At 46.1% G+C, this 13,218-nt stretch overlaps 1 protein-coding gene across 4 annotated transcripts in view; it reads right to left on the bottom strand.

Annotated features, from left to right (window-relative positions):
• Positions 1-13,218, bottom strand: part of FAM149B1 (family with sequence similarity 149 member B1) — a 102,594-nt gene that overhangs the window by 76,203 nt on the left and 13,173 nt on the right. For all 4 annotated transcript variants that reach the window (XR_012754230.1, XM_075348949.1, XM_075348948.1 and 1 more), the window contains exon 6: positions 12,000-12,116. Coding sequence is in view for 3 of the 4 variants with exons in the window: in XM_075348949.1 (XP_075205064.1) it covers positions 12,000-12,116 (117 nt within the window). In the remaining variant the exon portion in view is untranslated. The remainder of the gene's footprint in view (positions 1-11,999; positions 12,117-13,218) is intronic.

Genomic DNA, 13,218 nt, shown 5'->3' with positions numbered 1-13,218 from the left:
ATCAGTGCTCATGTCCCTGGTGTCTGTGGCACTATCACTATCCATTAGAATGGCAGTGCTGGAGCAGCGGAGGTGAATTTCAATGGTATGGTTTATTTTACTCTGAGAGGGTTCGCTTCCCACTGGTAAACTGGATACCAAAAGCGTACAATAAGTAATATAGGAACACTTTTTTTTTTTTGTAAAAAACGGATTTTTGTGTACTTACCGTAAAATCGTTTTCTCTTAGCCATCATTGGGGGACACAGGACCATGGGTGTTATGCTGCCTATCCATAGGAGGACACTAAGTAGATGCAAAAGCATAGCTCCTCCTCTGCAGTATACACCCCCTGGCCGGGCCAGGCAAGCTCAGTTTTAGTACACAAGCAGTAGGAGAAAAAAAACAGTAAATACTTCTCAACAGAGGAACATGAGAAAAAAAAGAGTCATAACCAAATAAGGTACTGAGAGAACCAAGGCCCAACAGGGCAACAGGGTGGGTGCTGTGTCCCCAAATGATGGCTAAGAGAAAACGATTTTATGGTGAGTACACAAAAATCCGTTTTTCTCTGACGCCTCATTGGGGGACACAGGACCATGGGACGTCCTAAAGCAGTCCATGGGTGGGAAACATAAAAGGAGACAACACAACCCAAGGACTAGGAACCAGTCCCAGACAGCCTGGAGCGCCTGAGAGAGGTGCTCTACTGCCGTTTGCAGAATTTTCCTACCCAGATTTGCCTCAGCTGAAGCCTGGGTATGGACTCTGTAATGCTTTGAAAATGTATGTAGGCTAGACCAGGTCGCAGCCTTACACACCTGTTCCACTAAAGCCTGATGCCGAATGGCCCACGAAGCGCCAACTGCTCGCGTGGAATGAGCCCGCAGTCCACTAGGAATGGGCTTGAGTTGCAAGCGGTAGACTTCCTGGATCGCAGAGCGAATCCAGCGAGCCAGCGTCGCCTTTGAAGCTGCCTGTCCCTTCTTAGGCCCCTCAGGAATGACGAACAAAGAGTCCGTTTTCCTAAAGGGGGCTGTCCTGGATATGTAATATCTGAGGGCTCTGACGAGGTCTAACGAATGCAGAGACCTTTCCACCCTATGAACTGGGTGTGGACAAAAGGAAGGCAGGACAATGTCCTCGTTCAAATGAAACAGGGTAAGAACCTTTGGAAGGAAATCCAGGAGAGGGCGCAGAACTACCTTGTTCTGGTGAAAGATCAGAAAAGGCTCGCGGCAAGAGAGTGCTGCCAGCTCCGAAACCCGTCTGATGGACGTAATTGCCACTAAGAATGTTACCTTCCAGGACAGAAGAGCAAGGGAGGATTCCTTGAGAGGTTCAAAGGGAGACCTCTGGAGACCGTTCAGAACGAGGTTGAGGTCCCATGGTTACAGCGGCCGTTTGTACGGGGGAACTAGATGGGAAACGCCCTAGAGGAAGGTCTTGACTTGCGGTTTTTGAGCCAGGCGGCATTGGTAGAAGATTGAGAGCACTGAGACCTGCCCTTTAAGGGAACTGAGAGCCAACCACGCTTGCAAGCCAAACTGTAGAAAATCGAGAATTCTGGGGATGGCCAGAGGCATAGGCTGGACGTTAGTTTCCCTGCACCATGAAAGGAAGATTTTCCACGTACGGTGGTAAATGCGGGCTGAAGCAGGTTTTCGGGCGCTGATCATGGTGGCAATAACCGCGGGGGAGAATCCCGCTCTTATTAATATCCAGGTCTCAATGGCCATGCCGTCAACTTCAGGGCTCTGGAGTTCTGATGGGAAATGGGCCCTTGGGTCAGCAAGTCTGGGATGTCTGGAAGGCGCCACGGTGCGTCTGTGAGCATTTGTACTAATTCGGCGTACAAGGCGCGCCTGGGCCAGTCCGGTGCTATCAGTATCACCGGGACTCCCTCTGCCTTGATCTTCCTGATTACCCGTGGCAGCAGGGGTAGAGGTGGAAATATGTAAGGCAGGCGGAAGTGGTGCCAGGAGCAGACTAGAGCATCCGCGCCGATGGACTGCGGGTCGCGTGACCTGGCTATGAACGCGGGTACCTTTGCATTCAACCTTGAGGCCATTAGGTCCACGTCTGGTGTGCCCCAGCGAGTGCAGATGTGTAGAAACACATCTGGGTGGAGGAACCATTCTCCGGCAGCCAGGCCTTGGCGACTCAGAAAGTCTGCTGCCCAGTTCTCTACCCCCGGTATGTGTACCGCTGATATCACTGATCCCGTCGATTCGGCCCAGCTGAGGATCTTGTGTGCCTCGAGATAAGCCGCTTTGCTGCGGGTGCCCCCCTGCCGATTGATATAGGCTACAGCTGTCGCATTGTCCGATTGGACTCGAATCTGACGACCCGCTAGCAGAAGGCTGAACACTCTGAGCGCGAGGAAGATCGCGCGGAGTTCCAGGATGTTGATGGGGAGGAAAGACTCCTGGGGCGTCCAACGTCCTTGAGCAGTGTGGTGCAGGTACACTGCTCCCCAGCCTAAGAGGCTGGCGTCCGTGGTCAGGACCAGCCAGTTCACTGGGAGAAAAGATCTCCCCTTCGATAGGGATGAGGACCGAAGCCACCAGCGGAGTGCGTACCTGACTGAAGGCGTCAGGTGAAGATGTCTATCCAGGGAGAAGGGGCTCTTGTCCCAGGCCGCTAGAAGGGCTAGCTGCAGTGGGCGGAGGTGCAGTTGAGCAAAGGGTACTGCTTCCAAAGCCGCCACCATCCTGCCGAGCACTTTCATGCTGAATCGAATGGAGCGAGACGGAGGACGTAGAAGGCAGCGTACCGCTTGTTGAAGAGCGAACGCCTTGTCCTGAGGGAGAAGGATCAAGCCCCGACGGGTGTCCAGGGACGTGCCCAGGAAGGTGATGGATCGTGATGGGATCGGGGATGATTTGTCCAGATTCACTAGCCACCCTAAGCGGGATAGGGTGTCCACAGTGATTTGTACGCTGGTTGAGCAGTCGCGGAAGGAGGGGGCCTTGATGAGGAGGTCGTCCAAGTAAGGGAGAACGACTACTCCCCTGGCGTGAAGGACACTCATGGCGGCCGCCATGACTTTGGTGAAGACCCTTGGTGCGGTGGCAAGGCCGAAGGGTAGAGCTACGAATTGAAAGTGTGAGTCCTGAATTGCGAAGCGTAGGAACTTTTAGTGATCTGGGGCGATGGGTATGTGCAGGTACGCGTCCTTGATGTCTATGGAGGCGAGGAATTCCCCTTCGACCATGGATGCAATAATGGACCTTAGGGACTCCATTCTGAATCTCCGTACGTGCACATGTTTGTTTAGGTGTTTGAGGTCCAGGATGGGTCGAACTGATCCATCCTTTTTGGGGACCACAAAGAGGTTGGAATAAAAACCCCTGAACTTCTCGTCGTCTGGGACAGGTATTATCACTCCTGCTGTTTGGAGCGAGTGGATTGCTGAGAAAAAAGCTTTGCGTCGTTTTCGAGTCTTTGGGGGGTTTGAGAGAAAGAACCGACTCAGGTCCGAAATTCTATGTGGTAACCGGAAGACACAAGGTCTCGCACCCATTTGTCGTCTGAGGCAGCAGCCCAGATGTGTTGAAAGAGCCGCAGTCGACCTCCTACAATGAGTGTGTCTTCCAGGGCGCCGAAGGAGTCATGAGGGGGGAAAACGTCGTGGCAGAGTCTCCCTAGTCCTGGACTGTTTCGGTCTAGGCTGCCATGACGAAGTGGGTTTCGGGGAGGGCTGAGAAGGTCGGTCCCTGCGTAGTTCGTGGCTGGTGGTGGGGACAGCACGGGATGTCGACCAACCAAATGAGTTCCGAAAGGAGCGGAACGAGGACTGTGGAAGTCTGGTGAAGGACGTCCTGGACTTCAGCTGGGGGAGGGAGGTACTCTTTCCTCCCGTGGCGTCAGAAATGAGCTTGTCCAGACGTTCGCCAAACAAACAATCGGTATGGAAAAAAAGGAAGGCCCGTGAGAGACTTATTGGAGGCAGAGTCCGCTCGCCATTGTCGGAGCCAGAGAGCTCTACGGATGGCTATGGTATTTGAGGCGGCAAACGCTGCGCAGGTAGCAGCGTCCATGGAGGCCTGGATGAGGTACTCCGCCGCAGCGGCAATTTGAGCTGTTACCTCTGTGAAGGTCTGAGGGAACTGGCATTCCTCAAGCGAAGTGTTAAGGGATTCTGCCCAGACCGAGATCGCCTTTGCGACCCACACAGAGGCAAAGGAGGGCGAGAGGGAAGAACCCGCAGCCTCAAAAGCAGAGCGGGCGAGGTGCTCCACCTGTCTGTCTGTCGGGTCCTTAATGGAAGAACCATCGGGTAAAGACAGGAGTGTCTTTGTGGTAAGGCGGGAGACCGGGGGGTCGACCGAGGGCGGATCGGCCCAACCCTTAGGGGCAGGTGAGGCAAAAGGGTACCGAGACTCCATGAGTTTTCGGTTACCGAAGCGTCTGTCCGGCTTCTCCCTTTGCTTTGTGAGGATATCCTGAAACTCTGGGTGATCAGCGAAAACCTTTTGGGGTTTCCTTGCCCTCTTAAAGTAGACCGCATGGTCAGTGATAGTGGATGGGGGATCTTCCACATGCAGAGTTTGGTTGATTGCTGCTATAATGGAGTCTATTGCAGTTTGATCATCTGGGGGTGATGAAACCCAGGAATCCTCCTGGTACAAACAGCAGTCTCCCTCCTCCAGCTCTTCAGAAGCTGTGGAGCGTGTGGGAGAGCTTGCCCTGTGTGCTCCCGAGGGAGAGCCCGCTGGAGACACCCGGCCGTGTGCCCTTTTCCTGATCCCTGCAACCGGTGAAGCATGTGCCCGGATTACCTCAGAAGGATCCTCCATAGGGGTATCCTCAGGCTGCGTTCCGTCCAGGGACCCAGAAGGGTGTATTGCAAATATAAAAATGGCTATTTTTGAGTTTATAAATTATGTTATACTATAACATTGATTAATCAGACAGACAAAGTGTACATGGTTACAAAATCTTGTATATACTTAAGGATTTCTGTGTGTTTGTCTTGAATATACAGACAAACAATATATCCATTTACCTAGCTCAAATACCTGATGTGTATTCTTGGGAGACTTGAATGCTGTGGGTTTATTACCCCATTGTCTGATGTGTGGTGTATCTCTGGTTCATCTATGCCCAGTGACTGGCCATCAAAGGGCATGGATCAATAAGACTACAACACATTAACTTTAAGGCTTGTAATATTGTTCAAGCCTTTTTAAGATCAGCTGAAGTATAGCACAGACAGAAGCTCGTGTTTCCTGCACCGTGAGACGTCCGGTCAGTGATGTCCAGGAGTCTCTGTCTATGTCATACTTCTCTGACTTCCAGACAGATGATGTCCAAAGCTCCTTGGTGATGTAAGTATATTTAACTGTACTTAACCTTTGTATGTTCAATATACAAAAGTGTACGCAATATCATACTTTTCCTTTAAGTTTGTATTTCATATTAACCTTTATAATAAAATTACTTATTTGCCTTCTTTAAAGCCGTATCTGAACCTTAGTGTTAAAAATATTAGCAAAACATTTGGCGTAGTCGGCAGGATATACGCAGAAGGCTTTGAGTATTTTTGTTAGTGTGATATTGCGTAAAATATGCCTCTTTTTAAGAAAAAAGTGGTTGTGAGTGAATGCATTGAGATTCCAGGTTGGGAACAGAGTCCCTATGATATTTTGGCAACCAAGTGGTCGCATAGTGTTGGTTTGAGTGAACCATGGGACAAATGTTTGAAAAATGCTGAACCTGTTGATGTGGTTGAATGCTTGCAGAAAGTGAAAGTGGAGAAAGGTAAAGAATTGGGCGCTGTTGGTAGGCGTGGATGGATCCTGTTGTCTGCATATAGAAAACAGCATCAGGAAAAGATACGTATGGTAACAAAAGTTCAGGAATTAGAGAGACAGTTGTGTGAGGTCCAGACTGCACTGGTTACAGCACAGTGTCAGAATAAGTTGTCAGTGGACAAATGTGATGGATATGAGCATGATGCAGACAAGTCTGCTGTATGTATAGAGCAGTATAAATACAGAAAGAAGAGAGGGAAGGAGAATAGAAAGGAAGTAGCTTTGGCCATAGCCAGAGCAGGGACAGAGGGGAACTCAGATGAGGGGAATGGTGAGGTACAGAACTCATCTGATTCTGAAAACGTCACCGACCCAGACCAGAAGGATGAACATGTCAGTGGGGAGAAGGAAAGTGATCCTCATCTTAACCCAATAAGAGTTCATCCTATATACCATAGACAAGTTGTAGAAACAGCTACAGGTAAACAGAACAGGAATATGGTAGAGGATTGCAGTCAGCTTCTTGATCGTTTTTCACAAAGGTCAAATGAACCTTTGATAGCTTGGATAGTCAGATTATGGGAGACGGGGGCTCATGGAGTGCATCTGGATGCTGTGGATGGCCCAAAGTTTGTTCAACTCAGCCATGAGCCTGTAGTGAAGGAGGCATTTTGTTCCTTGATAGTTCAGCGACCACATGTGGTGTGTAGTGTGTTGGATGTTGTGGCTATGGCATTGCAGCATAAATACCCATCTGAGGCGGACTGGCCGCCTAATGAAAAACCATGGTTTACATTGAAAGATTGTGCTCGGAGATTGAAGGAGGAGGCTATGAAAAATGCTATTTCAGCAAGTACATATGACGATTACATGCAAGTTGTTGTAAGTGTATCTATTAGAAATTGTATCATTAGAAATGCCCCTCCAGCTTATAAACATGTAATGATAGCATTAATGGTAAATCACACTGGGAAACCCATCTCCAATACATTGGAGGCGATCCGACAGTTAGGGGGTCTGGGAGAATGGGGTCCCAAACAGAGAGGTCAGCTTAATTTTGAAGAACAGTGTAACAATGTCAAAAGTAGTACAAATGGTAGATCCCGTGTTACCAGGAGAGATATGTTTATGGCCCTGATAAAGGATGGTGTTCCCTGGGATAAAATAGACGGGATTAGTACTGACGAGATGTGGAAATTGTATCAAAAGAGAAAATTGTATCAAAGGAGAGGACTCAATAAAAAGTCAGGGGTTTCCCATAATAAAAAGGTTGCAGCAAAAGATTCTGAATCTCCACAGCGCAGGCGAAGCAGGACACGGGGAGAAAGAGGGCCCACTTTCTCATCGTCACCAGCAAAGCCTACAGCACCGGGGGTGTTGGATCTTTACACTGAAGTCAAATGTTTGGTGCAGGAAATCAAAGCCCAGCAGAAGAGGTCATCATCATCTTCCACCAAGATGTCTCCATCTGAAATGGAAGATAGATGGGGGGAAATTGATAAGGGTAATATTGAGACCACAGAGGAGATTGAAAAAGATAAGGGTAATATTGAGACCACAGAGGAGATTGAAATTTATAAGGGTAATATTGAGACCACAGAGGAGATTGAAAAAGATAAGGGTAATATTGAGACCACAGAGGAGATTGCCACCAATACAGAATGTACAGAGATATGTAAAGAGATAAGTATTACAAAAGCCATTCCTGCTCATAAACAATACAGAGCCATCCAAATGTTAACAGAGAGACTGGAAACCAGGAGAATCCCTGTGTTCAGTCTATTGGAAGGGCAATTATTTTTGCTATTGTTTGGTTGGTCTCATATTTACATACCCATGCTGATAATTAATACAGCACAATATACCAATATGGTTGGGTAAATAGTGAACTTTTTAGGCTGTCAAGTTAGATGTGAATCTTTTAGCATATGGATAATGGACTGGATAAAATTGTGTTTTGTGCATTATTTGAGCTTGTATGCTAATCATGTTTGTGCTTTCTTTTTAGACTGGAGACCAGAGTTTTACATGTTATTAGAGCAATCAGGCTAAAACAATGAAACAAGTAATCATCCCATTGTGAAGAATGGGTATTGTATTTACCTAATGGTTGTTGTTTGTTTTATGTGTATGTTCAATCAGGACCACAGTAGGCTTGTAAATGCCCTCTCAGTATGATGGTCTCATAGTCCAAAGGTCAGATTTGGCCTTCAACTGAACTCAGTTAATAAGAGAAGGGATAGATCAGGATTATTAATTAAGGTAATTCTAATGAATAGTGGAGACAGTGACATGTTAATCAGTTGATGGTACTGTCTATTTCTAAAATGTAGATAGTCAGAGGGAGGGCTCCTTCAGTTCTGCAGAGAAGATAAATGATTTGGATCTTCACATCCTATCAATGATTGTGCAAAAATTTGGGTGAAACAATTGAGTGACAAAGGTATTCCAGAACCTGCTGAAGTCATTGCTCGAGGAGCAGACAATGTGCTGACAGTTATGAAACAAGAAAAGTGGGAATTCATCCCAACTGACAGATGAGTAATATGTGTATTTTTGTCCCTTTAGATCAAACTCTGGAAATGTTGTATCATTGGCGCCACCATGGGCATGGATCTACTTCCGTCAGAAGCCAAGCAACCTTCAGACCGAAAACAGAGACCAACCATGGAAAATGTGGCCTTATTGAAAACCAAACAGAATCTATGGGTTTACCTGGCTCAGGTGATGAATACGAGCCATTTTTGTATAATAAAGACTACCAGTGATGACAATATATGAGAAACTTGTATCGAGGCGCTACTGACCCCTTTACATAAATGAAGACCTAGAAGAAGAAGATGTGACCCAAAACTTCATCTCCAATCTGTATTGTGCCTATATGAACTGCACTGGGGAACATTCTCTAACAGAAGAGATGATTGCCCTAAGGACTCAAAGGGTTACATGAGCTGATCTATCAGAGGACTTGTTAAAGCAAAATAGGCAGATGTCAACAATTAAAAATACAGAATAAGACAGGGCATAAACAGATTGCTATTATTTGTGACTCTCATACAAATAAAAAAAATGCAAACGTATGAGGGCAGGAAATAATATGAGATTAACAATATAATGACTGTTTCATTATATACAAAAAATGTAAAATTGTTAACGAAATCATAGATACAAGGATTATCTATAATAATTGTAGGAACACTCACTGTAGCAGCATATGCAGCTAAAGCAATAGGACAATTCTCTTGTTTGGTGGCTATATTTATCACAAGTAGAGATGGATTTATACTAGATTAATTACATTACACAAGATAATGGTAGATGGTGGGAATGTGTATTTTCTTAGTTACCTGATTTTTGGATATATGCATTATATATATTAGGAGTAATTTTTGCTATTGTGCATGCATTGCTTTGTGTTGTTGTATCATCCGCTAAAACTATGCCGTTAGGGCATGGGACATTGTATAAATAATGTATGGCTCAAAATAGCCAAGGGTGGAATGTATTGCAAATATAAAAATGGCTATTTTTGAGTTTATAAATTATGTTATACTATAACATTGATTAATCAGACAGACAAAGTGTACATGGTTACAAAATCTTGTATATACTTAAGGATTTCTGTGTGTTTGTCTTGAATATACAGACAAACAATATATCCATTTACCTAGCTCAAATACCTGATGTGTATTCTTGGGAGACTTGAATGCTGTGGGTTTATTACCCCATTGTCTGATGTGTGGTGTATCTCTGGTTCATCTATGCCCAGTGACTGGCCATCAAAGGGCATGGATCAATAAGACTACAACACATTAACTTTAAGGCTTGTAATATTGTTCAAGCCTTTTTAAGATCAGCTGAAGTATAGCACAGACAGAAGCTCGTGTTTCCTGCACCGTGAGACGTCCGGTCAGTGATGTCCAGGAGTCTCTGTCTATGTCATACTTCTCTGACTTCCAGACAGATGATGTCCAAAGCTCCTTGGTGATGTAAGTATATTTAACTGTACTTAACCTTTGTATGTTCAATATACAAAAGTGTACGCAATATCATACTTTTCCTTTAAGTTTGTATTTCATATTAACCTTTATAATAAAATTACTTATTTGCCTTCTTTAAAGCCGTATCTGAACCTTAGTGTTAAAAATATTAGCAAAACAAAGGGTGTGAAGGACGACATTGCATAGCCAGAACCAGGTTCTGTGACAGTTTTTCCATGGATTGGGACAGAAACTGTGCCCATTCCGGTGGGCTGGGGGCCCTAGGCTCTGGGCTGCCGGTTGCGGCGGTGGTGGCAGGGGGGTCTTGAGGGGCTATAGGGGCACAGGACTCACAGAGAGAAGAGGTGTGTTTAGGTGGTAGCTCAGCGTGGCAGGCAGTGCAGGCTGAATAATAGACTATGTGAGCCTTAGCCCTCTTAGTGCCTTTTGAATTCTGCATGTTCCTAATAGGAGTATGCCAGGAGGGGGCGCAATGCTCAGCAGAGCTACAATTGATAGCAAGCACCTCACCAGAATCAGCCGGTGGCTCTGTCCTCAGGAAGGATTAAGCTCTATGAAGATCTCGCACGCTTCCGTGGGGAGGGCGGAGCTTATCGCGGCCGCGGGGGGCAGGGCTTAGCGCTAAAAGAGCGGGAAGATGAGTCAGTGTGCCCCCCCCCTCTGTGGGTAGTAAAAAACGGCGGGAAGGAAGCTTCTGATAGTAGTTATCCTCCCTCTCTCTACAGTCAGCACATAGCTTGTCACCAGTGGTTATCAGCCGGCTTTTGCTGGAGCAAATAAACAGAGCAGATAATACACAGTGTGAGTCCCTGAGCCCTGGGCCCTCCCCCCTGCCACCGGAAGTTATCTGCAAGACTTTCTGCAAACAGCAGAACTTCCCCCTCCTCCAGCCAGCAAGCTAGAGAAAGTTAACACTGTGTGTGCAGGATCCTTGCTCCTTGCACATAAATACTGTAAATGGCCTAGGAGCCTTCTGCAGCGTCCTTTCTCCCTTTGTCTGGGAAACCAGTCAGGGGGGATCTCACCTTAAAACACTGCTTCCGTCCAGGCAGTGAAAATAGCAGAGCCAGCTTGCTGTGTCGGTGTCATATTCAACTCAGAGCCTGCAGAGAGGGGCTGAGGAATCAGTGCCATCTTCATCTCAGAGCCTGCGGAGAGGGGCCGAGGAATCAGTGCCATCTTCATCTCAGAGCCTGCAGAGAGGGGCTGAGGAATTGGGCTATAGGGCACAGACCTCTACCCTGGGCTTTGGAAAATCGGTGTCTGTGGAACCCGTCGTCCAGCCCAGGATCCAGCGTCGCGGGAGGGGGTACGTGTAGGCAATGCTTCACGTTCCCGCCCGTTGATGGTAGTGGGAGATCGGTCCCAAAAGGAAACCGTCGCCCTCAAAAAATAACAAACCTTGAAAGGAAGTGCCTCCTACAGACACTAAGCTAAAACTGAGCTTGCCTGGCCCGGCCAGGGGGTGTATACTGCAGAGGAGAAGCTATGCTTTTGCATCTACTTAGTGTCCTCCTATGGATAGGCAGCATAACACCCATGGTCCTGCGTCCCCCAATGAGGCGTCAGAGAAAATGGCAATTCGAAATGTCACAAAAAATGTAAAGGAGTTGGTCACTACTCAAACAAACCCTTTTCAATCACTATATTTCCCCCATGTAAAAGAATTGTAGAAATTGTATACTCGCCGATTTAGCAAAGTCGGCTCCCACTCTCCTGGGGTTCGTGTGACATTATTCTATCACAGGAGCCCTGCAGCTGATCAGCAGCCGCTTCACTCTCACTTCCTTTGGACGTAACTGACATGTGGAGGAAGTCAGAGAGCAGCAGCAGCTCTCACTTCTCATGTCAGTTTCTTCTCAAGGAAGTGAGAGGGAAGCGGCTGCTGATCGGCTGCAGGGCTCTTGTGACATAATATTGTCACACGAGCCCCAGGAGAGCAGAAGTTGACATTGCTGCAATGGCAGCTGCACCGGAGAGGAGTACAGCTGCTACTATCTTACAGGGGGGAAATATGATGATTGAAAGGGGTTGTCCGAGCAGTCGATAACCCCTCTAACTGTCTGCTGAAACAGTTAAAAGTGAGAATCTCAAGGATTTTACTTCAAGGTACTCTGTGATTTCTTTCATTCACATGCATTAATATGGATTCTCACATTCTGCCGAGAAGTAGTCATTGGAACAATGAAAGTCACCATATTTCCATGTATTCATGATATATTTTATCATATATTACTTTTTGTGTGTAGTTTATACTTACTCGCTGGACTCTTTTGCATGGGTAGCACTGAAGGGTACTGTAGCAGCAGTTTCTGCATGACTGCAGTACCAGCTGTATCCATCATCTGCAGGGGGCACTACCTGTTTGCCTTGTATTCTGAAATGTACCCAGATAAACATATTAAAGCAATAGATAATAACCACATATCTTCATACCACAGTAAGTTATTCAATCAATTTAAATTCCTTAAAGGGAATCTGTCACCAGGTTTCTGCAACCTAATCTGTTAAAAGCACAATATAAAGACAGAGATCCTGATTCCAGCGGTGTGTCACTTACTGGGCTGCTTGCTGTAGTTTAGATAAAGTCACTGTTTTAACACCTGGACATTATCACTGGCGAACCATTAAAACGCCTGCCATTTAGTGCTCCATATTCATGAGTTCTGTATATCCCCAACACGGATTGCCAGCTTTCAGCCTATGCACAGTGTACACAGAAAGCTGCCAATCAGTGCTGTGGGCGGAGTTATACTGAGCTCATCCTTCAGAGTAGCAGTAGATCTGCTGCAGAACAAACAGTGATTTTATCAAGTGACATCATTTGAATCGGGATCTCTGCCTCTATATCATGCTGTTCTCAAATGGGAGAGCAAAAACAAGGTCACATCGATGGAGCTTGTTTTTGTGTAGGATTAGACGTTTTTATTGATACCCTTTTGGGGTACTTCTGAAGATTTGATTGCATTTTTTAAAGGAGATCCGGCAACCAGATATTCTGACATTCGAATGATTTCACTTCATTGTGTTTTCCATTAGAGTTACTTACTTGTAGAACTTCATACATCAAACTTTATGGACACGGTAAAATCAAGTGTGCTTTTTTGTTCACTTCAATTTTTATTTAAATTTGTTTTTTAAATATTTTTATTAATTTTATATACAGCATATGCTTCTTACAAGCACCAAGATGTCGGTGCCACCCACCCAATATGGGAAGTGCCAGTACACCCTATGCTGTAAACGGGTCACAGTGAATGCCTGCCCTTGAATACCAGCTCATGTTTGTGTAAATAGGCCTTTAATGATCCATGGAATTAATTAATTGCAGTCAGACATCTCTCTTTATGATAAACAGCTCCAAATCCCCTTCATAGCCATGGCATTAACAGATAATATTCATGCTGCCTACAGCCACCACTGGGGAAATTTAGGAGCTAGCTGCATTACATTGAGGTCAGTTATAAGAACGAACACAG

The sequence above is a fragment of the Anomaloglossus baeobatrachus genome, chromosome 5, assembly GCF_048569485.1.
Source record: "Anomaloglossus baeobatrachus isolate aAnoBae1 chromosome 5, aAnoBae1.hap1, whole genome shotgun sequence".
Classification (NCBI taxonomy): Eukaryota; Metazoa; Chordata; class Amphibia; order Anura; family Aromobatidae; genus Anomaloglossus; species Anomaloglossus baeobatrachus.
The sequence above is the reverse complement of the archived record's forward strand: the minus strand, read 5'-3'. Positions and strand labels throughout refer to the sequence as shown.